Raw genomic sequence first — 26,304 nt, forward strand, 5'->3', positions numbered from 1 at the left:
CATGCGCCGAGGCTGCCCTCCCCAACACCACCCCCCGCCGGAGGTGGAAACAGCGCCGAGCGCTGCGCATGCGCCGAGGGGGGAAACAGCGCCGGTCAGGTGACACGGCCCGACGGAGGAGGCTGCGCGTGCGCAGAAAGCCTGGGGAGGCTTGCCCTTCCCGGAAGCCCGAGCGGAAGAGGCAGCAGGAAGGAAGGGCTCCCGCGTGGTCATCGAGCCCAACCCCAAGGCTCCTCGGGGCCCTTTTAACCCCTGCAGGGAGGAGGGGGGGAGGACTGAGGCCTCTAGGATGGGAGAACTAAACGGGCATCTGGTCATAGCTGTCAACTTTCCCCTTTTCTTGCGAGGAATCCTATTCGGAATAAGGGAATTTCCCTTAAAAAATGGGAAAAGTTGACAGCTATGCATCTGGTCCGGCATCTCCTCCTGCTGCCCTTCCGCCTGGGCAGGACTGAGCGAGAGGCGCAGCTGCGTTGGAGTTTACTGATCATTTACTAGCAGAACAATAACATTGAATCGCAGAATATTTAAATTCTGGGGGAGTGGGGGCGGGGAACACACATTCCCCCCCAGGCACGCATATATTCCGGCATTTGAAGACCGCTGGCGTGCCTTCCGTTTAATCAGGGCTTCTCCGGCAGTTTTTCCTGCCTTGCAGGGGGTTGGGCCAGGTGGTTCCAGCTCTACAATTCTTTGATTCTCCAGGTTAAGGCGAAGCTGGCTCCTTCCAACCATTCCGCCTGGTTTTCTAGCCACCCCCCTCATTCTCCTGGCTGCCCTCCTCTGTACATGTGCAGTGGACCCAGTAGGCTCTTGTAACGTGGCACTCAGACGGTGGCCAGAGCAATGTGGAATTGAGTAGGACTGGTTGCTTCCTGTGATCTAAAAGCCTCCGTTTATGTTAACACGATTAGCATAACCACTGCTGGATCGTGTTCAGCTGGTGACACACAGCAGAAGTGACCACAGGCGTGCATAATTTTTTTATGGGGGCTGAACATGCGTTGCACAACATCTTGCAGCCATGCGTTCCTGAATACGGACAAGTCTTATTGGAAATGATCTCATTTCCTCATACCTCAGCCTGTGTCCACAGGAGACCATTTCCTACACGATTCTGGTGTATGAGTAAGCATCATGTACTCTTTCAGCGTAAGCCAATCTGAAGTTCCTTTTTTCTCAGAATAGCAGCTTCCTCTTCACTTGAGACAAGCTGTCCTGGGTAAACATACCTTGCTTCAGTCATTTATATATCAAACTGCAGAAAGCTTAAAAAATAGCTGTATTTTGGAAGTGGTCTAGTACTGCCAGAGAGTCCAAGCCTGGCAGAGGGGACTCAGTGATGCACACTGTGTCCTTAGTCACCCAGTCAATGCACGCTGCCCACCACGCACAGCCAGTCACAGATGGATGTACACAAAAAGTGCCAACAGAGCATGATGCTGTAAACAAGCCCACACGAAGCTGCTGATTCCTCCCAAGGACCCCAAGTTCAGAATCAGAATTGTGCAATGCAGGAATCTCAACTAAAGCATCCATAACAAATGACCAACCTCTGCTACAAACCTCACAGGAAGGAAAGTCCACCACCGTTCCACTGATAGCTCTTACTGTCAGAAAGTTCTTCCTAATGCTTAGTTGGAATTTCCTTTCTTGTAACTTGAATCCATCGGTTCGAGTCTCACCCTCCAGAACAGGTTTGCTCCATCTTTCGTGTGACAGCCCTTTAGGCATTTGTCTATAATATCTTACTGGTCTCTGTAATATCTTATTATGTCCCAAACACACCAGCCCCCCTACAACCATACACAGAGCAAGGAACAACCATCACACTGGGAGATGCTGAAGGAAGATTTCTTGCAAGCATGGAAGGAGATACAGATACAAATAGCAGAGCAGTTCAGAGCAGGGACGGAATACCCCCTTTCTGACACTCCCTAAAACAGCCTCATCAAGCTCTACCATGAACAGCAGGCAACTCCTCCACTGCTGGATTTAGGCGATCTGGGCAATTCCCCCCATAAAGGTTGCAGAGCTGGAGGGGTGCAAAATTGAGAAGATCCATAATTGAGCAACACTGCAAAGGGCCACTCAAGATTTGGGGAATGACTCGAGAGAGCTTAGTCTCAAGATGCAATTATCTCTTGCATATTTCGCGATTACACTTTTCTGTCGACACCATCCCAAGCCTGGCCACGCCTCCTAAAAGTGCCCCATAAATAGCTGGGGTGAGGCCCACAAGGCCACCCAGGCACCAGGATTGAAACCATGTGTGACCAGCAGGAGCAGGAACCCTCCAACTTTGCCGGTACAGTATGGCGTGCTTTAGTGTACTCGAGTGTTGCCTCTTTTCTAACTTTGGTCATCTGCAAGACACCAAGTCAAGGGAGCAAGACCAACTGCTTCTCATTCTCGCCTTGTGGTGAATTGGTTCATTCTGTAAGCGGAAATGCCGGAACAGGGTGGTTGGGTAGCCGAGTGCAGAAACTGGGACCGTCGGTGAGCCTATTTTAAACAGAGAGAGACCAGCTGTTGCTTTGAGATTTGAGATAATGCTCTGCTCAGATGGGGTTGCTGGCTGCGGCTCTTATCGAGGAATTGAGTCTTTGCTTTCTTTTGAAGAGTGAAGCTATCGGAATATCTGTATTCCCTGCTATGGGCATAATTTAAAAACGCGTCAGGGTTTCTTGTCACTCCGTTTATGTGTTACTCTTTCCTCCTCTTTGCACGTAGCAAGAGGAAGGAGCTTCAGCTGTCATTTTAGGGAACTTTAGTTTCAGCGTCCAAAGTTGCGACATGAATTGCAACATGCAAAAGAGCTGCTGGAAATCCTGGGACCCGACCACAGAATTAATTACAGTGTCTAGCAATCATGTACATTCCCACCCAGGGGCTGTCGAGGGATCTATAAAAAGAGATCAGCCTCACTGGTCAAGCAGAGCTACCAGGTAATGCCTGATTTAGAATGGAGTCTCACAAATACCCTGGGAGTCACATCCTCCTCTTCCTCCTTTCTGTTCTCTGTCCAGATGGGGAGAAGAAGGTCTTTGCCCAGGCAGCCGTCTTCAGGTCCAGGTAAGTTCCCTGGGCCCAGTTGTGTGCAGGTGGTTTCCATGGCAGAGTGGGTGCTGCTTCGTAAGCGGCAAATGTAACCTGGGAGGGAGAGGGTGCTAACTGGATGCTTGTGAGAACACAGAAACGTCTGTGCCCACCGAAAAACTTCTCTGTCCTGGGACTCCCTAGTCAAGGTTGTTCCAGCCTCCGCAAACTGGATAGAAGCAGCAAACCCTGCAAATTTGACAATGCCCGATTTCTGCTTTTTTTGCCTGCAATCAGGTGTCGCTCTTAAGACCAAACAAGCTTCTCATCAAAGTAGATGAGTATTGAGTCTTGCAGCTAGTGAAGAGTGTGAAAGGGAATCTCTCGTCTCATGGGATGGATTGACAACACACCTTCCCTCCCCATTCACACTGCCCAATGCAAGAATACAGCTCTATTTTATCACATTAGGAAAGCAGGGCGTTTCTTTTCAGTCCAGTTTTGCATCTGATTTTCAGAGTTGAGGTTGCCTGGCAATGCTGCCAGTACAAGGGGTTGGGGAGGCAAGCCTGATGAGTCAAAGGGGAGAGGAACTGCTGGGGGTGATGAACCGCTGCCGCTCTGCCTAGAAAGGAACAAGCATCGCCCTGGCATTGCCAGGGCTGGCGGGTTTTGTAAATGGCATACTGTGCCTGTGGAGACAGGTATGGGCAATGAGTTGTCCATGCTGATTGGTCAGTTCTGAGGCAGTTCAGTCCTCTGTGCATGCATGCACACCTAAAGATCTGGATAATGCTGAGGATTATACTAACAGTTTTGCAGCCGGTGAGAGAAAAGGGAAAGGTTTTTCTTGTAAAGGCAGCCTTGTTTGTTTTCAGAATCTGGGATGTCAACCAGAAGTCCCTCTACCTCCAGAACAATGAGCTGGTAGCTGGATACCTGCAAGGCCCCGATTCTGCCCTGGAAGGTGAGTCGGCAGAGTTTTGCTTTCCTGAAGCTTGCAGGCTGGTGGGAGAAGAACTATTCCTCATGGGTTGGATGTGACCCATATTGTGGACACAACCAATGCCTCCTTCCCACCGGGCAGATAGGACCTGGGGTTGGGCCACTTGGGGAGCCTGGAACATAACTGTGATTCCTGCATTGCAAGGGCTTGAATCTGTGGGGTCCCTTTAAATTCTATGATATCTCAGAGGGAGGCCTGCAACTTTCTCCTTCCATTGGCACAGCCTGTTCTTTTCCTTCTGCGTTAGTGCTGCCCTTGATTGCCTGCCTGGAACAGAACGTATTTGTGTGTGTGTGTGCCCATGTCTGCACCACTGTGTGCTCCTGCCTTCACCATTGCTTCCCTCTCCTGCAGACTTTCTCCTGCTCATTCTCACACTCTTGTTCTGCCTCTTCACTGCTTCTGCCGTCCCCAACTTCTATCGGCTCTGGATTTCTCTTATGGGCTCCCGTGTCTTCGCATCAGTCGCCAGGAAAGGAAACTGGACACCCTTCTTTTCCCTGGTTGTGGCCCTCTAAGCTAGAGGCAGGTTGTGTATGCAAGGCCACCACCATCCTGGGCTTGAAGGTCGTCCCCCACCTCCCTCCAGGTCAGCAAAAGAGGTAAGGGTAGACCACGCCCTGATCCTCTGACTGCTGAAAGGTAAAGGGACCCCTGACCATTAGGTCCAGTCGTGACCGAATCTGGGGTTGCAGCGCTCATCTCGCTTTACTGGCCGAGGGAGCCGGTGTACAGCTTCCGGGTCATGTGGCCAGCAAGACTAAGCCGCTTCTGGCGAACCAGAGCAGCTCACGGAAATGCCATTTACCTTCCCGCCGGAGTGGTACCTATTTATCTACTTGCACTTTGACGTGCTTTCGAACTGCTAGGTTGGCAGGAGCAGGGACCGAGCAACGGGAGCTCACCCCGTTGCGGGGATTCGAACCGCCGACCTTCTGATCGGCAAGTCCTAGGCTCTGTGGTTTAACCCACAGCACCACCCGCATCCCTCCTCTGACTGCTACTGAGCCCCTAACCCTGACATCACCCATCAGTATGACCTCTGGGAATGCCCTCACACCTCCAGCCTCTCTACTGGGATTCCCCACAGGATGCCAACAGACTCTCTCACCTACTCTTTCCCATCCCTAGAGAAGATCTACTGGATTCACAACCGGGCCTTTGACCATGAGAAGTTCTCCATCATCTTGAGCATTCAGGACGGGAAGAGGTGCCTGGCCTCCTCTGCCGGCGCCTGGCCTGCGCTGCAACTTGAGGTGAGGAGAGGCAGTTTGGCATCCCCGTAGGATGTGCTTGCAGAGGGGGCGGGAAGCCTCACCGTAATTCCTCCTCCTGCCACGTGCCAGCTTAAGAGCAGAGAGCCAGGGATGGGTGGTGGGAGGAGGAAGGACTCTACTCTTCAGCGGCAGGCTGGCCTTGGAAAGAGTCTGGGTAGCTGCTACCTGACAAGTCCATGCCTTTACATCAGGCACCCCCAAACTCGTCCCTCCAGATGTTTTGGGACTACAACTCCCATCATCCCTTTCTAACAGGACCAGTGGTCAGGGATGATGGGAACTGTAGTCCCAAAACATCTGGAGGGCCGAGTTTGGGGGTGCCTGCTTTACATGGAGAGGGCCATTGCAGCAGCTAGACTGGTGACTGGCAACGGCCGCTGGGACCACATAACACCAGTCCCGAGAGACCTGCATTGGCTCCCAGTACGTTTCTGAGCACAATTCAAAGTGTTGGTGCTGAAATTTAAAGCCCTAAATGGCCTCGGTCCTGTATACCTGAAGGAGCGTCTCCACCCCCATCGTTCTGCCCGGACACGGAGGTCCAGCGCCAAGGGCCTTCTGGCGGTTCCCTCATTGCGAGAAGTAAGGTTACAGGGAACCAGGCAGAGGGCCTTCTCAGTAGTGGCGCCCACCCTGTGGAACGCCCTCCCTTCAGATGTGAAGGAAATAAGTAGCTATCTTATTTTTAGAATACATCTGAAGGCAGCCCTGTTTAGGGAAGTTGTCAATATTTAATGCTGTATTGTTTTTAACACTCGATTGGGAGCCGCCCAGAGTGGCTGGGGAAACTCAGCCAGATGGGTGGGGTATAAATTAATTATAATAATAATAATAATAATTATTATTATTATTATTATTATTATTATTATTATTATTATTTACTAGCCATGATAGGTCTGCTCTGCCTCCACAGTTGGAGGCAAAAATGCTTCTGAATTACTAGTTGCTGGAAGCCACAGGATGGGAGCGGGCTCTTGTGGTCGAATCCTGCTTGCGGGCTTTCAATTGGGGCACCTGGTTGGCCTGTGTGAGAACAGGATGCTGGGCCACGAGGGACGTGGGCCTGATCCAGCAGGCTCTTCTTATGTTCTGTCTTCCTTAGGAGCTCTCTCTTGCCCCTCACTAGTCAGGGGGACGCTAGCCCAAAGCAGACAGGGGTCAGCCTCCTTCTCCCTTTGCCTGCTTCCCTCCCTCACCAGATCACTCCCTATTCTCTCCTCCTCCTCCTCAGACCGTCAACATCACAGATCTGCCCAAAGGCGGCAGGAAGGAGTCCAGCCGCTTCACCTTCTTCTCCTCTAACACAGACGGGGCTTGGCGGTTTGAGTCGGCGGCACATCCCGGCTGGTTCCTGTGCACCTCTTCCAGAGCCAACGAACCTCTGGGCCTCACGCAGCTCCCGGGGCCTTCTCATGTGGTGGACTTTTATTTTCAGCCTTGCTGAGCCTTGAGGGGCACCCCCCGCCCCCAGACCTGCCCAAGTGCCTGGCACAGCCGCACCGAGGGCTCCTGAGGCACCTGGGAGGATTCCCAAACCGCCGCTCTCTTTTTTTCCTCCTCTCTCAGCCATCCTAGCCCTCCCACCCTCATCAAAAGTGGACGCTTTCGGATGGAGCAGCTCTAAACGTGGCCGAGTGTGGAGAGGCCTCCGGACATCCCTCTCAGCCATCATGGGGTCCACTCCAGATAGGTCATTAAGGGCAAACAAGTAGCCTCACAAGATCCAGCACTTCGTATCCAGGTAGATGCCCCTGGGACGAAGCCTCAGGCTGTGTGTGAATAGCCCCTGGATTAGTCTCCAGCACTAATCCTGCCACCCCTGAGCACGCAGCTTCCCTTCTGAAGCCACACTGTGCCGTACAGCCATGGTTTCTGTGGCATGGCTGAGATCTCCAGTGAGGTCACTGCGGGTCTTCAAATTTTCTGCCTTCAAATTCCCCTCCACTGGACTCATAAGGAGAAAAGATCTGGGGCATCAGGGCTTGAACATAATATTTGTTTCAAAAGAAATTAGCAGAACGTGAAGAACTCAGTTAAAATGAAGGGTAGGCCTTCTGCTGGTCTCCCCTGCCTCAGTCATGCCACTGAGAAGCCTTTGGGCAGACAGGTCACCTGTGGACACAGCCCTGAGCATATTCTGCACGTCTTTTAAGATGCCGAAAGATGCCGCCTCTCTGGAAATTTTGCTCTCGTTTTTATTATGTTTAACGTGTTTATGTATAATCTTGCATTCATATGTTTTGAACTGCCCTGAGATCTACAATATGAAGGGTGCTGTACAAATGTTATTAATAATTAAATAAATAATATAAATGAAGGAATCTGGTATTATTTATCTACAAGTTGCTTGGGGGGTGGGGACGACATTGCAGGACAACCATAAGAGAGAACCACTGCAAGGAAGTTGAAGACCCCACCAGTGGCGTAGCGTGGGGGGTGCAGGGGGGGCCAGCCGCACCGGGCGCAATATCTGGGGGTTAGGGGGTGCAAATCCATGGGTTAGGGGGCGCAAATCCACGGGTTAGGGGGCGCAAATCCACAGGTTAGGGGGCGCAAATTACTTGCCTTGCCCCGGGTGCTGACAACCCACGCTACGCCACTGGACCCCACCTCACAACAATAGCAGGAGTCTGAAATATATTTCCCGGGGCACCTGAAAACGGGTAGCTATGACATTTTAACTGTTGATGATGCATGCACATCTTTGATTTCCTTCTTTTGTGACCTTTTAAAACAACATTAAATTGATTATCATGAATTATGGATACAATCCATCTGTGATCCTTGCCGATGGTTCTTTAATGTTCTTGTGTGTGTTTGTGTGTTGTGTCGCTCGGAGAAATGGAAGCATGGCGAACCATTCATTCATAAATTTACTTGTATGCCACTTTACTACACACATCATGCTCAAAGCAGCTTACAACCCCAAAAATGCATTTCAAAATCAAGCAATGCAGAAAACAATGTCATTATAATGGAATAAAACAACACAAGAAGAAATAGAACAACATTCCAACACTGTTACACCATTACATCAACACCCAACAGCAAAAATAACAAGGGAGCTGCAGTTTCACCTCGGTCCTACCAGCTCCTTGGCTTCCCAGGCCCCTCCTCATCCAGAAAACACAGCAACCCTATTTTCCATTCTCCTGGATCTCGGCAACCTTTCTGCTGCAACCTGTTCCTGCCCTCCCAGCCTTTGGCTCCGGAGCCCTGGCCAAGGGCGAAGCCTCCTCTTGCGCCTGGGGAATCGACTGCCGTCAAACCTGTCTTGCCGCCTGACATGCTCCTCCTTCCCTCCGCGACAGCTTTCTGCATTCCTTCTCGCTCCATCTTCAGCAGTCCTGGGGGGGGTGTGTGTGTGCTTCCTCACAGCACACCTGACCCTGCTGGGACTCCAAACTCCCCCTGGATGTTGGCACTGGGACTCTGCCCACGTCTCGCCATGAAATAATGGGTAAGGAGGAGAATTGGGGTGGTGGTCCTTGCTTGGGTTCCTGGTAAAGAAAGGGGGAGGGGGCTTCCTGATTCAAAGGAAGGGGGTGTGAGGGTCCCCCCCGTTGCCTAAAGCCGGCTCCCTGAGCAAAGCCCTCCTTAAGGGCACGGGAGTGGGTCCTCTTCTTGTTTACCTGAGTGGAAGGTTCAAATGAGCCTGGTCAGCCTTCCTTGCCCTGATGGGGCAGCAAAACTTAAGACAGAACCCCTCCATTTGGAAACATCCCCTTGCCCCCCACTGTTAGCTGTAATACAGTGGTACCTCGGGTTACATACGCTTCAGGTTACATATGCTTCAGGTTACAGACTCCGTTAGCCCAGAAATATTACCTTGGGTTAAGAACTTTGATTCAGGATAAGAACAGAAATCGTGCTCCGGCGGCAGCGGGAGGCCCCATTAGCTAAAGTGGTGCTTCAGGTTAAGAACGGACCTCCGGAACGAATTACCGTATTTTTTGCACCATAACACTCACTTTTTTCCTCCTAGAAAAGTAAGGGGAAATGTCTGTGCGTGTTATGGAGCGAATGCCTGCGGGTGGCGGGGAGGATCTGCTGCAGTCGTAAGCAGAGGATCCATGGTTCCCCTTCCTTCCCTCCTCTGTGGTTACAAAGCATGGATCCACATGGATCCTCAGGATTTTTGCATTGGGCTACTCCAAACTCACTGTCAGATCACATGTCTGTGGCCACAGCATGAACCACAAAAATCATATATCCACTATTTCGTTTAGAATATTTTTTTTCTTGTTTTCCTCCTCTAAAAACTACGTGCTTGTTATGGTCTGGTGCGTGTTATAGAGTGAAAAATACGGTAAGTACTTAACCTGAGGTACCACTGTACTTCTCTTTCAACAGCTTCCCACACTTTTATTCATTTCCTGTGAGAAGAAGCAGAGGCCTTGTATGACGGACTAAGCAGAAGGGCCACTGTCGGCTGCTGCCTAGAAGTCAAAGCCCCCCGTCTAGGGGTTGGGGTCTCCCCTCGCACACCCTCCCTATTTTCCAAGGACAGTCCCAGATTTCAGGGGGAGAGCCACCAAGTTCTAGGCTTACACAGCCCAGGAAAGGAAAATAATAATAATCAAAAACAGGAGAAAAAGCAACAACAGCCCACAAACCCACAACATCCCTGGAAAGACCCCCACAGCCCACCAACCGGGGGATGTGCTGGCAATGACACCCACATGCCAGAGGGTGTCCTGCCATATACCAAAGCTGGTGGCTTTGGAGTATATACTTGCACTCTTAAGACAGGAACATAGGACACTGACTCACATCGAGTCGGACCACTGGCCCATCAAGTTCAATACTGGCAGCACCTCTCCAGGGTCTGTCCCAGCCACACCTGTGGGCTGAACATGCAGAACAGGTACTCTGCCACGGAGCCCTTGGAAGATTCACTGATCTGCTTAAAACATGTACAGTGGTACCTGTGGATGCGAATGGAATTTGTTCTGGAGCCCCGTTCGCACCCTGAGCAGAACGCAACCCGTCTCTGTGCGCGTCACGATTAGCCGTTTCTGCGCATGTGCGTGACGTCATTTTGAGTGTCTGTGCATGCGGCGAAACCCAGAAGTAACCCGTTCCGTTACTTCCGGGTCGCCACGGAACGCAACCTGAAAATGCTCAACCTGAAGCAACTTTAACCTGAGGTATGACTGTATCTATCAACATATAGAATAAGAGAACAAGCAGCACATATGTTTAAAGAAGACTGGAAAATGTTTATTGAATATATGGGGGGGGGGGAATCATGTACACTTGAAAACGTTGGCAGCAATGAGATAAATTCAACAGTGTAAAGAAGTTTTGATGGATGTAATAATGAAGTACTGAATGGTTTTGTTCATAAGTAGGCAAACTAAGACCCGGAGGCCGGATCTGGCCTTCTAAATCCGGGCAGTTCGGGAATCAGTGTGTTTTTACAGTGTGTCCTTTTATTTAAAATGTATCTCTGGGTTATTTGTGGTGCATAGGAATTCATTCATTCATTCCCCCCCCCAATATAGTCCAGCCCCCCCCCACACGGTCTGAGGGACAGTGTATCGGCCCACTGCTGAAAAAGTTTGCTGACCCCAGTAAAATATGCAGGGATTTATGTTATGCAAAATGAACCATGGAAAGAGAAGGGAAGTCATTGATATTTATCTATTACTTTTCCTTTTTAAAAAAACCCAGGGTGGGGTACATAATTAAAACAGAAGTGGAGTAAAATACAGAAATGATCCAAAGTAGAAAGAGATTAATAAAAATTAGAAAGCATTATCGCAAAAAGCTCAGCATTAGAAGCCAGCAAGATAAAATCACATTCCTGATTCTTATTGCCCTGGTGTCCCCTGCTTTTCCTCCTCCCAGGCTCAGACCTCATTCTTGCCTCATTTTGGGGGAGGGGGGGAGCTTGAGCCTGCTTAAGAGGGAGGGGCTCTGGCCTCCATCCCTCTTCCTCCACTGCTGGCTCCACTGACAGTGAGAAAGACCCTTTGTTCATTATTAATCTTTGCCCACAGCACTGGCAAGCAGGGAGAGCTTGTGGGGGCTCGGCTCAGCCGTGCCACTCACCACCTGGCAAAGCCCCCCTGGCAGCAGCAGCAGCCGCTCAGCTTCTCTGCCCAATGCCTCTTTCTCAAAGGTGGGAAGAAAGGTCACCATGGACTGTGCGGCTTCTGTTGCGCCTTCCCAGCTGCGGCTTCCTCTGGAGACCGCAGCAGCTGCAAGCTTGTGGCGAGAGCGATGCCAGGATGCTGCCATGGATGAGAAATCGCCAACATCCTTCCCTGTCCTGTCCTGTTCTTTCGTAGGCGTGCAGATTCTCTGCGAGAGGGAAGAAACTACGAAGCTCATTCAAAAGAGGCGAAACAGGATCAAATGACCGAGCGTGACCAAGGGGACAGGAGAGTCTTGCGAAAAGACAAACCATCTGGAGCGGAAACATTCAAGGGAGACTATACGCACCAACTCTGCCGTGAATTTTGCCCCAGGCCTATCTGACCCATCTGGACCATCTAAGACCTGGACGGAGGAACTCGGCTGGCAAAACGGGAGGTGAGTAAAGGGGAGTTGGCAGGGAACCAGCTCAGTTTTTTTTTTGGGGGGGGGAGTCTTGCTGTTGGCTGTAGACCATCTTTTAAGAGCACCAGATTACTACACTCGCTGTCTCAACTGCCAAACTTGCCTTGCTGTGACTGCCAAACTTGGATACTTCCCAAAATGAAAAACAGGCAAGTTTAATCAAAAGGTGCAACCACTCTGTCAGGCCTGCGCTGGCATCGATGGATGAATCTCTCCTGCGATACACAGCACCTGCAAGGACTCTCTGATCCCGATCAGAACCATGCGGTTTGCGTGCGAGTTCAAAGCCTCCTTTCCCCTCGCAATCCAACCCAATCTGGGTCCCAAGGCTGCTAGCCAGGGAAGAAAAACAAAGCTGCAACACGGCCCGTCACGTGATCTGTGCACTTTGTCCCCGAGCGTGTGGTGTGGTTTGGCTTAACGCTAAGCAGGTTGCATGAGGGCCTTAGGAGGCCCAGTGCCAGCCCAGCAGGACCCTCCCTTTCTGCAAAGGCAATTGGGATGCTGGCCGTTTTAATAGGGGAACGGCCATATAGATCACTGGCAGAGCGGCTGCCTTGCAGGCAAAAGGTTTCAGGTTCATTCTCCCGTGGCATCTCCAGGGGGCGGGGCTAGGTCTGAAACCCTGGAGAGCAGCTGCCAATTAGTGTAGGCAACACTGAGCTGCATGGACCAGTGGTTTGGATCCGTATAAAGGCACCTTCCTATGCTCCTTTCATTGTTCCACGACTTCTTAGTGCAGATGCTTGCATTGGATGTGACTTAAAAAAAACCCCTTAAAGCCAAAGCTTGTTTCTGCTGCCCACCCCCTCACTTCCACAGTCCCAGATGGCTCACAGCACCACTGTGAGGCCTGGGCCACCTGCAGCAGAGACTTTGGTGGGAGGGTGACTGGCCATTGCATGGTACCCATGTTGTTTCTCTGGGGTGACTCAATCTGCTGTTTTCCAGTGCAGGGAGGTCTGTGAGCACCCTGGAGGCGGTTTTCCCCCAGTGCAACTGGAAAGAGGGGAGGGCAATCATGAATCAGTTGCTTGCCTTCCCCTCTGGGCACCCTCTTCTCGCTGGGTGACCTTGGCAGAGGATGAAAAGGGACATCCTTCGGGCCGACGATTTTTTGTTGTGTCCCTGCAAGGAGGAGGGCTCCTCAGCCCCCAAAAGAGCATTCTGACAGTTACTTCCTGAGACGGGTGCTGACGGTGAGTGTAGACTTGCAGGCAAACAGGAAGCAGCAAGTTTGCCCCATCTTTCTTGCTCAGGAAATGGACACAAGCCCTGGGCAACAGGCAGCAGTTGGGTAAGTCTGTGTTGAAACTTCCCCATCCGTTACCTAGAGCTGGGGGGTGCGGGGTGGGAAAGTAGCTCTGATGGCTGAAGCCTTCCCTGGGCAGGTCTGGGGCTGAACCCCACTGCGGGGAGTTGGGACCACTGTCCTTGAGATCCGAAGGACAGGTCGTTCTGCCCCTCCCAGGGGATGTTTCAGGGTCAGTTCGACATCCCTCCCACGGCCCAGGGCTGGCCTGGTGTTGTGCAGTGACAGAGTGGGTGCAAAGAGCTTCTGGGGCACCCCATAGCGGAGGCAGCCCGAAGGATTCAGCTGGATCTAGTTCTGTGCCAGCGGGCAATGAACACGGAGGTGAGTGATCCCCACCCTGCCCCTCTCCACAGGCCCACCTGGAAAACATCTGAATGAGAACCAAATTTGGCAAAACCTCTCTAATATGTCTTGTTTTCACAATAATTCATTTTGGTACAGTTGCTTTTTTAATGGATCTTTTCAATAAGCTAACTGAAACTTCACATTATTGAGGAAATTATTATTATTATTATTATTATTATTATTATTATTATTAGCCCCCCCCCTTGGCTTGGTACCCTGTTGGGGGGGGGCGGACTGGCCACACCATCCTAAACCCTGTGCTGTTGTCTGGGGTCCTTGCGGAAACAGCTGCCCAGAACCTGCCCCACTTCTCTCAAGGGGGAAAAGGCCAGGCTGGGGGCTAGAGATGAGATCCCCCAGTGAACCAGGCAAAAGGGTTGCATCCTGACTGCTCTCTCGGGAAAGGGCAGAGAAGGGCTTCCTAGGCTGCCTCGAGCCCTGCTGATGTGGAGGGGGCTGCTGCTGCTGTGCCAAAAGCCGCCCCGCGGAGACGGCTCGGGCGCAAGAGGCCACCTGCTCCGGGCTTGCTCCTTGGCGCAAAGGGCCCGTCCCCCACCTGCGCAAAGGTGCCCTCGGGTCCGGGCCGCGGAGTGAGAGCAACCGGGCCCCAGCCAAGCTCGGCCGACGCCGCCTCTCGGAGGCAGGAAGGCCAGGCGACCGGGCGCGCGGGGAATGCGGCTGCGGCCCTGGCTCTGGCCCGGCGGGGAGGGCTCCCGTCGCCAGTCCCGCCCGACGAGCAGGAAAGGCGGAGCGGAGCCGGGCGCGCGGTCGGGTAAGTGCGGCCGGGCGCGGGGCTCCGGCCGGAGCGAGCCGGTGGGAAGGGGCAGCTCGGATCGGACGGCCCCGGAAGGGAAGCGGGCCGGGCGGGCTCCCCTGGCGGGGCTGGGAGCGGCCTTGGCCGAGGGAAGAAGACTGGCGGCCCCGACGGAAGGGGACTTTGGCCGCGGAGCAGCTGCCGCCTCCGCGGCGCCCCCGAGCGCGGCCCGGGTGGAGGCAGCTGGAGGGCGGAGGCTCCTCGCAGGTAGACTCTTCCTGCCCTGGGAGGCCCTAGGTGAGGACTCGGAGCCCAGTTTCTTTTCCAAAAGCCGCTTCCGGAACCGAGCAGCTTGGAAACGGGGTCCCCCCCCCTACCCTTCGGGCAGCCGGTTTCCAAGCGCCAGCCTACCTGCCTGGTTTTCCCTAGTGGGAAGGCCACCTGCGCCGCGGGTCGAGTTGCGCCGATTCCCCGCCTGGGTGGGAATGCCCGCCTGCCTGCCTGCCTCCCTTCCCGGCGCCCCTGGCCCCTTTCCCACGTGCTCCCTTCCGCAATCGGAGGAGACGCCGCCCTTCTTAAAGAACAAGGAGGCTGGCCGGGCAGGGTCACCCAGCTGGGCCTCGCCAGGTGTTTTGGAGCACAAGCGGCCAGAAGAGCATCATGGGGCGGGGGGCGATGGGAGTTGTGGTCCGAAACACCGGGGAGGGCGCCAGCTTGGGAGAAAAGGGGGTTGTTTATTTGGAAATCGCCAGCAAGGCTCTTTTACAAGTCAGAAGGCAACAGAACAACAAAGGCAGCTGCCGTGTGCCAAACACCCGAAAACCAAAAACGACCAAATTAAAACTCGTAAAGTTCAGAAGAATGGGTTACATAATAGTCAAGGCTGGCTATCACTGCCTGCTGGAATCTCAGGGCGAACAAACAGGTGCTTGCCTGGCACTGAAATGTCATAGTTGATGCCTGGCAAGCCTTCCTGAGGAGGGTCTTCGATAGTGAGCCCCCTCCCTGCTCCCCACTCACTTAAGGTTGTGCACCAGGGAGGTTTGACCTTGAGGCTGGCTGCTGGGATGAAAAGTGGCCCTTCAGGGACCAGAGTGATTAGCCGTCCAGGACCCCCTAGTTATCCGCCAGCTCTTTGAATTGTGCCCAGAAATGGAACTGCACTCGGTGCTGTGCTTTAAGTACTGATGGGATGGGATCCGTATAGCTAGTCCCCATTAGCAACCTAATTTGGGGCAGAGAGATGGTACATAAATTCTTAAAATACTGAAGAGAAGCCTAGTTTCTTTTCGGCAGCAAAGACATTCCTTTGGGCTAGGCTGCTCGTTTGGTCAGTCGGCACCTGCCGCTGCCTCATCTCTGATCTGCCTTGATTGCAGCCCCAGAGCTGGTGAGTCTCTCTCTTCCACCCCACTGCCACCAACCAGTTCCTCCTCCTCTAGCCCAAGATTATTAGGGCTGTTGTGGTGGTGGGGCTGCAATTCATGCCAGTGGATTGGTGGGAGAAGATTTGGGCTCCTTGGATGCTGCGATTGGCTTCCACCAGCTGAAACGATGCTTTCTAGCATGATGAATTGTGGTCCATTGATACTAGAAGAGTGTCCTTTCCCACCATGAACCTGTGGGGAGAGACCGCTGATAATGTTGAAAGTGAAATGATGGACAATTTAAGCACCCCCAATTTAAACCTGGTGACACCTGCAGGGCCCTTTCCAGGTGACCTTTTGGCCAGGTTCTGTTTGCAGCAGCTTCTCCCTCCCCAACTTCTGTTTCGTGATAACGTCAACGTTTGCTTTCTCTTTTCCAGAGACAGCAGGAGAGGCATGGATCCCGCCCACAGGAGGCCCGCGTTGCTCAACCCTTTACAAACAAGATGAGGGCTTAGCCTAACGGGACCTTTTTGGACGTTTTCATGGTGAACGCCAGAATGGAGCCTTCTGGATCCTCCAGTCCTTCGGACCTAATAGACTTTCTGACTGATTTAGGAATAAGAGACGTGACCTGTGAAACTGGAGACAGCTTAGGAGGGGCGGGTGGCCTGCTGACACCTTCAGAAACCCCCCAGACTGAAACCATGACTCCCCTTCCATTCTTGGGCCTGGAAGACATAGACCTCCTCCAGGGTAGCTTGGAGGGCCTTGGCTGGAGCAGAGGTGAAACGTCCTCTGAGAAACCTTCTCCGCCGCTGGCTCAGAGCTGTGCTGAGGAATTCCACCCTGGAACTTGCCCTTCTTCAAAGCACCTGGAGATTGTGCAGCCTGGGAGGGAAGCATCTCAGCAGCCGCTGGAAAATCCAAAGAGCCTGGACAACAGCAGCCATGATGCCACCAAGGCTCTCTTCTCGGCCAGCATCCTCCAAGCTGAGCTATGCTTCCTGGACCTGCAAGGGGCGATTGACCGGCAGAAGGAGCCACTGAGGAGTTCCTCCCCCAGCCTTGAGAAGGTTCTGGGGATGCCCCCCTCGCAGGACTCGGCCACCTCCCATGAGCCTTTGCTCCTGGAGAGCGATAGTGGGGAGGAGCCGGAGGAGGACTCAGAGAGGCAGGAGGAGGATGAAGGCTCACTGGAGGAAGAAGAGGAAGAAGAGGAGGAGGTGGAATGCTTGTTTTACGACAACCCGCTCTTTTGCGCAAGTCCAAGAACCACCAGCTCTGAAGGACCATCTCTCTTGGGCCGTATGGAAGAAAAGGCCTTCAAGGAAGATGGGGAAGGAATCCCCACCTGCGGTCTGACCTCTACGGATTGTGCCCACGGCCTGCCGTGCCAGACAGGTGTGGCAATGAGCCTTGTGGCCACGGACTCCGAGCCTGCGCCTGAGCCAGATCCTGGTGGAAACCTGTCCCCAGGCCCTTACCCAAGCTACGTGCCTCATTACCGTTCCTTGTCTCCCCTGGTGATCACGGAAGGGGAGCTGGAAAGTGCCTGCCCGGTGGAAGAGGAGGAGAGGGAGTTACCTCGTTGCCTTGCTCCCTTGTCGGACGCGTCAAAGGAGGTGAGTCCTGAGAATCCAGCCTGGTGTTGCTGCTGCTTCCCTGGGCCAGGCTGCAGGGAAAGGCGGTCGTAGCCCAGAACTCAGCCTAGCCTTAGAAAGGTCAGCCAGCTGATGTTGGATCTCTGCGTAGCCTGCCTTGGGAACGAAGGAGACCTGCTGGTTGCAGGAAGGCTGCTTAACAATCCCCCATCTTCAAAGACAGTGTAGTACTGATGCTTCTTCTCTATCAAAGCCTGGCCCACCCACCCTCCCTCCAGCGCGGTGGCCTTCCCTACAAGCAGACGTGCTTCAGGATGGGATGCAAGGCCCCCTCGGAAGCCCCCGCCATCGTTTGCTCCCCTCCCTCCCTGGTCCAGCTGCTCACAGGCTGCCATTCTCTCCCCCCGCAGGTGCTTAGCAAACATTGCCCACTGACTGGGCTGGCAGAAGGCTCCATAGGCAGGCAGGGTCTTCCCAGGGTGGGGTGAGGGGGCCAGAGCTGCTCTCCAAGGCCTGTGCTGCCCTGCCCTTCTCTGACCTCTGGCTTTGTCTTCCAGGTCCAAGGCTTCTTCCCGGACGAGCCGGACCACAAACCCTCCAGCAGTGATTTGGACCAGATGACTCCCCCAGGTGAGTCCTAATAATAACAATAATATATTTATTATTTATACCCCGCCCATCGGACTGGGTTTCCCCAGCCACTCTGGGCAGCTTCCAGTTTCAAGAGCCAGTGTGGTGTAGCAGTTAAGAGCGGTAGACTCGTAATCTGGTGAACCGGGTTCGATTCCCCGCTCCTCCACATGCAGCTGCTGGGTGACCTTGGGCCAGTCACACTTCTTTGAAGTCTCTCAGCCCCACTCACCTCACAGAGTGTTTGTTGTGGGGGAGGAAGGGAAAGGAGAATGTGAGCCGCTTTGAGACTCCTTCGGGTAGTGATAAAGCGGGATATCAAATCCAAATTCCTCTTCTTCTTCCAACCAAATATCAAAAACAATACAGCGTCAGACATTAAAAACTCCCTAAACAGGTGTCTTTTAAAAGTAAAATAGTAGTTTATTGCCTTGACATCTGCTGGGAGGGCGTTCCACAGGGCAGGTGCCACTACTGAGAAGGCCCTCTGCCTGGTTCCCTGTAACCTCACTTCTCGCAGGGAGGGAACCGCCAGAAGGCCCTCAGCGCTGGACCTCAGTGTCCGGGCTGAACGATGGGGGTGGAGACGCTCCTTCAGGTATACAGGACCGACGCTGTGGGCTGCAGACCATTTTTTAAGAGCATCAGGTTACTACACTCACAGTCTCCCCTGCTAATCTCCGGTTTGCCCAGAGCACCAAAGGTTCAGCTATTTTCAGACAGTTGGACTTTTCCTTTGTGACTGCCACCCCACCCCCACACCTAAGAGGCCTGCTGGCTCACTTCTCAGCGGCCCTTTATCTTCCCAATAACCTTTGAGATCAGGTAATCTCAGGCTGCTTGTTCTTTATTTATGGTTTCTGTTGGCTTTAACTGGTCTTGAAGATTTTAAAGGCAGGCCATGCTGCTATGGACTTTCGGTGAAAAGTGGTATAAAACATATGAAAATTATGAAATTATGGAACATAAGAAAATTAATTAAATGAAGTGGAGCCCTCTGGCCTGCTTGTTCAGCCCCAGTGATTGGGTGAAGAGAGATTCTGTGATCCAAAAGCCTTTGGCTTAAGAGAACACGCACACACATTCAAATTCACTCCCGCTGGAAAAAATGATAAGGCTCTCTTTAGCTTCTTCACTGTGGAAATGTCCTTGAACTCATGTGCAGGGTCGCTCTCCTGAACCCACACTTTTTCTTTTTTTCCCCTTTTTACATTTTAAAAAAGATTTTGAACATCTTTATTGAAAGTTCAAAAAGTGTGTAATTATATAAAAAAATCCCTTCCAGTAGCCCCTTAGAGACCAATTAAGTTTGTTATTGGTATGAGCTTTCGTGTGCATGCACACTACTTCAGATACAGTGGTGCCTCGCAAGACGAAAAGAATCCGTTCTGTGATTCTCTTCGTCTAGCGATTTTTTCGTCTTGCGAAGCAAGCCCATTGACGGATTAGCGCTATTAGCGGCTTTTAGCTGCTTATCTGCTGATCGGATCAGCTGATAAGCGGATTAGCGGATTAGAAAAAGGGGGGGGGGAAACCCGCAGGAACTCACAAGGCATTGTCGTCTTGCGAAGCAAGGCCATAGGAAATTCGTTTTGCGAAGCACCTCCAAAATGGAAAACTCTTTCGTCTAGCAAGTTTTCCGTCTTGCGAGGCATTCGTCTTGCGGGGCACCACTGTACACCAAAACAGAAGTATCTGAAGAAGTGTGGATGCACACGAAAGCTCATACCAATAACAAACTTAGTTGGTCTCTAAGGTGCTACTGGAAGGATTTTTTCTATTTTGTTTCGACTACAGCAGACCAACATGGCTATCTACCGGTACGTAATTATATGTGCACTAAACATTGTGAGACGTAAAAGAGAAACAGAATGTGTATAGAAGGGGAAATAAGGGGGGGACACCCCCAAACTGTATACTTTACAAGGTTGTTATTGTACTTCACCAGATCTTAACCTATTACAGTATTTGTAAGAATGGATTTCAGATAGAGTATCATTGAATTTGTCCATGGCAAGTCTGCATTTATATGCAAGTTGTTCATATGTTGCAAGTTTGTATAAATCTTCAATCCAGTTGTAGAAAGGAGCCGCATTTTTATTTTTCCAATTCATCAGTATCAGTCTTTTTGCTGTGGTCAGGGCACGGAGAGCCCACTCGTATTGTCCTTTTGTAAATATTCAAGAGGATATTTTGCTCTGTAAATGTAAGGTTGTTCCGTACAGTTCTGTTGATCATTTGTTACCTTCTGCCAAAAATCTTTCAATTTGGGCAATGAAAGAACATATGTTTTAGAGAAGCATTATCCCTATTGCATCTCCAACAGTTAGATACCTTAGATAGCCCTTTTTTAAACAAACATAATGGGGTCCAGTATATTCTAAATATTGTTTTTTGTTGCATGAGCCACAAGTTACGGTCCAGAGACACCCTTGTTATAGCAGTTAAAACAGTTTCGCACTGTGTGGTCGAAATTGAGATCTCTAAGTGCACCCACACTTTTCTTGAGGCTCCATCGCTCATGCCGTTCAAGATGGCATTGCTTCCCTTTTACCCTTGCTTTTGAGAGGCTGCTGGCCCAGCGTGCACAAGGCGACCTTATGCGGTTTAAAATAAACCATGCAGGGGCTCAGTTTCCAGAATTAAAAATTCAGCATTTACAAGCAGTTCTCAAAAATTATCACCTGACCGATCCTTGGTGTCGTCTCACCTCTAACCAGGAATGGGGGTGGACTGGAAAAGTGTTGGGGCATCGGAGTAAGTGAGGCTGCAGGATGCGTCCACTGCTTCCATGGTGTGGGCGTTCAGGTCGGGGGCCTCAGCTTGTGACTCTTCCTTTCCAGGACTGAAGTTGTTAGCAGCTTAAACGTGTTAGCTCAGGCAAAGACTTCTTAATTTTCCAGTTTTAACTTTGCTGACAGTCCTTTCATAGAATCATAGAGTTGGAAGAGACCACAAGGGCCATCGAGTCCAACCCCCTGCCAAGCAGGAAACACCATCAGAGCACTCCTGACATATGGTTGTCAAGCCTCTGCTTAAAGACCTCCAAAGTAGGAGACTCCACCACACTCCTTGGCAGCAAATTCCACTGTCAAACAGCTCTTACTGTCAGGAAGTTCTTCCTAATGTTTAGGTGGAATCTTCTTTCTTGTAGTTTGGATCCATTGCTCCGTGTCCGCTTCTCTGGAGCAGCAGAAAACAACCTTTCTCCCTCCTCTATGTGACATTCTTTTATATATTTGAACATGGCTATCATATCACCCCTTAACCTCCTCTTCTCCAGGCTAAACATGCCCAGCTCCCTTAGCCGTTCCTCATAAGGCATCGTTTCCAGGCCTTTGACCATTTTGGTTGCCCTCCTCTGGACACGTTCCAGTTTGTCAGTGTCCTTCTTGAACTGTGGTGCCCAGAACTGGACACAGTACTCCAGGTGAGGTCTGACCAGAGCAGAATACAGTGGCACTATTACTTCCCTTGATCTAGATGCTATACTCCTATTGATGCAGCCCAGAATTGCATTGGCTTTTTTAGCTGCCGCGTCACACTGTTGGCTCATGTCAAGTTTGTGGTCAACCAAGACTCCTTTGTGGGGGGGATAGTGCTTTGTGGTGGGGGGCAATGCATCTCAGGTTCCCATCACAAGTTCAGGCCCCCCCCTCTGTTTAGCCTCTGAATCGTTAAGCCACTACAGTGGTACCTTGGTTCTCAAACTTAATCCATTCCGGCAGTCCGTTCCAAAACCAAAGCGTTCCAAAACCAAGGCGCCCTTCCCCATAGAAAGTAATGTAAAATGGATTAATCCATTCCAGGCTTTTAAAAACAACCCCTAAAACAGCAATTTAGCATAAATTTTACTATCTGACGAGACCACTGATCCATAAAATGAAAGCAATAAACAATGTACTGCAGTCACACAATCAATCCATCAGTAGCTGAACTGGGTTCCACACAGTCACCAAAAAAGAGAGCCACAAAACACAAAATAAATAGCAAAAGCAGACAGACCTCAGCGTAACGCTCAAAACGGAAGCGTAACACTCAAAACAGAGCGTGTTCGGCTCCCGAAAAATGTTTGCAAGCCAGAACACTTAATTCCAGGTTTGCAGTGTTTGGGTTCCAAGTTGTTTGAGTACCAAGACATTTGAGAGCCAAAGTACCAATGTAGTTGGACCCTCAAAGCCACGCTAAATAGGCCCAATGCTAGGGCTCAGCAATATCTGGTTTTCAACTTTGTGATATATCATCAGCTAATCCTTGCATTATACTAACACAATGTCTGAAACAAGGATGCGGCATTGGCTGGTTTCACGGTTTTCCCTGCATCGTGGTTTCTGCAGAGCGTACACACACACACACATCATGATTTGCAATATATTGCCAGGTCCAAAATTTTGAAGCCGATATCACAACAGGGACCTTGAACCGGTTTTGGACAATATATTGCCCAGATCTACCAAATACCCATCTGACCTAACCCCAGCCCTGGTCCATGGAGGACCAGAGCGGAGCCTTGTCACGATGTCATTAACCTGTTGTCCCATCCATTCCTCCCTCCCTTCCCGCCCAGGTGTTGACTTGCCAGCCCAGGAAGGCTTGCTGTTTTCCACCTGCAGCACCTCCCTGGTGACCTCTCTGCTGCAAGAACCTTTGGAGAGCCACCCTGCCCCAGAACCTCCATCTCCTGCAGAGATCAGCTGGGCTTCTCCCAGCTTCCGGTCCCTCTCGGCTCCTGCCGCAGAGCAGAGTCGGTGGCAGGAGGAGCACAAGCCACAAGCCCCATCCCGTGGCCACCCACTGCCTTCGTGCGCATGGGTGGAGGAGCCCAGAAGGACTTCCTGCCTGCAGGAGGAAGTTGCTGCGGCAGATTTGCACTTGGCCTCCCTCGGTGGTGCGGAAGGGAAGCTGGAGAGCTCAGCAGAGGGTCTTGAGATGGTGCCCGTCGTGGATGGAGATGAAACCTTGGAAGAGGAGGAGGACGAGGAGGAGGAAGAAACACCGGCTGTACAGTAAGTTTGTTCCCTTGGGTGTCTCCTGGGGCCTTTCGCCTAAGTTCATTTGCTAGACGCCCACAACATCCTCCTGGTGTGGTTAGAAGCTGGGCCTGGGTAGATGCAACCCAACAGCAGCCTCCATGTGTGGGCAAGTGTCTTCCTTTGCAAAGGCAGCAACTGCCTCACTAGCAGCTTTGGGGAGCCTCAGCTGTCCTCTGTTCGCCTTCTGCTTCCTGCTTTCCGCCTTCTGCCGGGTCCTCCGCCCTTATGAAGACTTGACATTTTCATTTCCCCAAAAAGTTTTTGATTTGAGTTTCCATTGAAATGAGGCTGTGTTTTAATGTTGTATTTTAATCTTGTTTTTAAGTTGTATTTCAATCCATTTGTTTTTATATTGGGTGTTCGCCACCCTGAGCCCGGTCTTGGGTGGGGAGGGCAGGGTGTAAATAACTTTCTTTTTCCCCCTCTTTTATATTTTTATTTCAAAACCATTTTTTTAAAAAAAAACCATCAAATTCAAAATCCATATTCATTTTCTAATATAAGCCTATTACATAGATTACCTAAATTAAAATACATCTAATTGCTCTAGGCTTCCCTTTGCTATATGTAAATACAACGGAATTAACAAATTATATTATAAATGTTGTTGTTGAGTCGTTTAGTCGTGTCCGACTCTTCGTGACCCCATGGACCAGAGCATGCCAGGCCCTCCTGTCTTCCACTGCCTCCCGCAGTTTGGTCAAACTCATGCTGGTAGCTTCGAGAACACTATCCAACCATCTCGTCCTCCGTCGCCCCCTTCTCCTTGTGCCCTCCATCTTTCCCAACATCAGGGTCTTTTCCAGGGAGCCTTCTCTTCTCATGAGGTGGCCAAAGTATTGGAGCCTCAGCTTCCGGACCTGTCCTTCCAGTGAGCACTCAGGACTGATTTCCTTCAGAATGGATAGGTTTGATCTTCTTGCAGTCCATGGGACTCTCAAGAGTCTCCTCCAGCACCAGAATTCAAAAGCATCAATTCTTCGGCGATCAGCCTTCTTTATGGTCCAGCTCTCACTTCCATACATCACTACTGGGAAAACCAGAGCTTTAACTATACGGACCTTTGTTGGCAAGGTGATGTCTCTGCTTTTTAAGATGCTGTCTAGGTTTGTCATTGCTCTTCTCCCAAGAAGCAGGCGTCTTTTAATTTCGTGACTGCTGCCAGGTTCCCATATACCCCCCACTCCCCTTCACCCATGTGTGATGTCAATATTTTACTTCTTCCATCTTGTTGTGTGTTGTTACAACCGCTTTCCTTTCTTGCAGCCGCCCTGAAGAGCCACCCTCTGAGAAGGGCACCGATTCAGGGGAGGAGACGCCACCCGCCAAGGAGCAGGCAGAGCCCAACGGCATCCTCCATGCCAACGGCAGCGCCCCCCCTGCGGACCAGGCTGCCGCGGCGAGGCTAGCAACACGGCTCTACCACCTGGATGGCTTCAAGAGGTCGCAGGTGGCCTCTTTTCTCCGGAAGAAGTAAGGGGGTCTTGTATCAGGAACAGAGGCAGGGGCTTCTCTCCCGGTTGGAGTGGTGTGACTCAGATCGCCTTCCTGCCCAGCTGGCTTATTTCGGCTCAGTTCCCTTTTTCTTTTGTGAGGTGTTCACAAAGGAAAGGAAGGATTGAACTCTGATTAATAAAAATACACCCAGAGGCTTGAACCAGCAAGACTCTGGGAAGGGTGCGTATAATGATCTCTGTCCCTCCACCCCTCGGCCCAGGTCGTTTTATTCACAAAAGAACTTTTACAGAGTGTTCGTAAGAACCAATCAGATTTCTTCTGGCAGTTCCCTCTCTATGAGAAGCCAGGTTACAGGGAATCAGGCAGAGGGCCTTCTTGGTAGTGGCACCCGCCCTGTGAAACCCCACATGGGGACAAAGTTAAACTACAAACACTAGTTAGGCAGGCATACTTTTGGGTAAATGAATGAAAACTACAAAGGAGTGCATTCAGCAACAATCAGTCATAAACAATCAGTACATATGATAAGAATGATGGCCAGGAGGACAGTGATCATGATCACCTTTATGTGAAACCTATTTCCTGGCCCTAAGATTAACATCCTAAGATTAACATATCAGAAAAGCTACATCAAAGAAACTGCCCACTGTCTTTGATGACCCAGGACGCCTGCCTGTCTAAGTGGGTACCTGACTTGTGAAGAAAGAGAAATGGAACAGGGATGCAGAGGCGTGGATTGATCAAGAATCATATCAAAATAGTTTAAACCCAGTCAACGCAATGCGTTCATTGCTGACACAGATGGCTTACCCTATATTTGTTACAGATGGGTAGCCGTGTTGGTCTGCCATAGTCAAAATAAAAAAATTCCTTCCTGTAGCACCTTAAAGACCAACTAAGTTAGTTCTTGGTATAAGCTTTCGTGTGCATGCACACTTCTTCAGATATAATTCCTCATAGCAATCCCACCTGGTCACTACACTTTTGCTCTCCCAGCTAGACACGGCTGCGGCCTCTTGAGGCACGTGGTTAAACTGTGGAACTCACTCCCACAGGAGGCAGGCTTGGGCCAGCAACTTGGATGGCGTTGAACGAGCACCGGGCGAATTCACGGAGGAGGAGAGGGATATTGAGGGCTGCTAGCTAGGCTTTGCCACCACATTTGGAGGCAAAAATGCTTCTGAATGCCTCCTACTGGGAACCACAGGAGGGGAGAGTTCCTTTGTGCTTGAATCCTGATTGTGAGCTTCTCACGGGCATCTGGTTGGCCACAGTGAGAAGAAGAAGAAGAAGAAGAAGAGTTTGGATTTGATATCCCGCCTTTCACTCCCTTTAAGGAGTCTCAAAGCGGCTAACATTCTCCTTTCCCTTCCTCCCCCACAACAAACACTCTGTGAGGTAAGTGAGGCTGAGAGACTTCAAAGAAGCGTGACTGGCCCAAGGTCACCCAGCAGCTGCATGTGGAGGAGCGGGGAAGCGAACCCAGTTCACCAGATTACGAGACTACCGCTCTTAACCACTACACCACACTGGCTCTCAGAACAGGATGCTGGAACTTTAAACAAGCCAGGCCTTCCTGATGGCACCCTCTCTGGGCTGAAAAGTCATCCTGACACTGGAGTGGATTTGCATGGGCAAACGATGACCAGCTGCTCCCTGGTGCCTGGGGTAGCAGAAGGGCAGATACAGTGGTACCTTGGGTTACAGACGTTTCAGGTTACAGACACTTCAGGTTACAGACTCTGCTAACGCAGAAATACAGTGGTACCTCTGGTTACGTACTTAATTCGTTCCAGAGGTCCGTTCTTAACCTGAAACTGTTCTTAATCTGAAGCACCACTTTAGCTAATGGGGCCTTCTGCTGCTGCTGCCGCACCGCCGCTGCGCGATTTCTGTTCTCATCCTGAAG

General features: G+C 51.2%; 2 protein-coding genes across 9 annotated transcripts in view; both read left to right on the forward strand.

The window, feature by feature from the left end:
* Window positions 1–53: 53 nt before the first annotated feature.
* LOC310711954 (interleukin-1 receptor antagonist protein-like) lies at window positions 54–7,639 on the forward strand. 3 transcript variants are annotated; one of them, XM_083514483.1, is made up of 5 exons: window positions 54–99; window positions 3,030–3,075; window positions 3,918–4,006; window positions 5,177–5,301; window positions 6,554–7,639. In XM_083514483.1, exons 1-5 carry the CDS (start codon window positions 69–71, stop codon window positions 6,764–6,766), a joined length of 504 nt encoding a protein of 167 aa, XP_083370609.1. In that variant the 5' UTR covers window positions 54–68; the 3' UTR covers window positions 6,767–7,639. The 3 variants fall into 3 exon arrangements, with proteins under 3 accessions (XP_083370609.1, XP_083370608.1, XP_083370607.1); XM_083514482.1 differs by having other exon boundaries at window positions 96–2,308; XM_083514481.1 differs by lacking the exon at window positions 54–99 and having other exon boundaries at window positions 129–3,075.
* A 3,990-nt stretch (window positions 7,640–11,629) lies between these two features.
* Window positions 11,630–26,304, forward strand: part of LOC310711833 (uncharacterized protein) — a 37,700-nt gene continuing 23,025 nt past the window's right edge. The window contains exons 1-5 of one of the 6 annotated variants that reach the window (XM_083514170.1): window positions 11,630–13,525; window positions 16,111–17,295; window positions 17,832–17,904; window positions 22,472–22,910; window positions 24,204–24,410. In XM_083514170.1, the coding sequence (XP_083370296.1) occupies window positions 16,216–17,295; window positions 17,832–17,904; window positions 22,472–22,910; window positions 24,204–24,410 (1,799 nt within the window). In that variant the 5' untranslated portion in view covers window positions 11,630–13,525; window positions 16,111–16,215. Of the gene's footprint in view, window positions 13,526–13,766; window positions 14,322–14,410; window positions 14,601–16,110; window positions 17,296–17,831; window positions 17,905–22,471; window positions 22,911–24,203; window positions 24,411–26,304 lie in introns of those variants that run through there. The other 5 variants (XM_083514172.1, XM_083514173.1, XM_083514171.1 and 2 more) reach the window with 5 other exon arrangements.

The sequence above is a fragment of the Podarcis liolepis genome (genome assembly GCF_965112155.1).
Source record: "Podarcis liolepis genome assembly, chromosome: 7".
Lineage (NCBI taxonomy): Eukaryota > Metazoa > Chordata > Lepidosauria > Squamata > Lacertidae > Podarcis > Podarcis liolepis.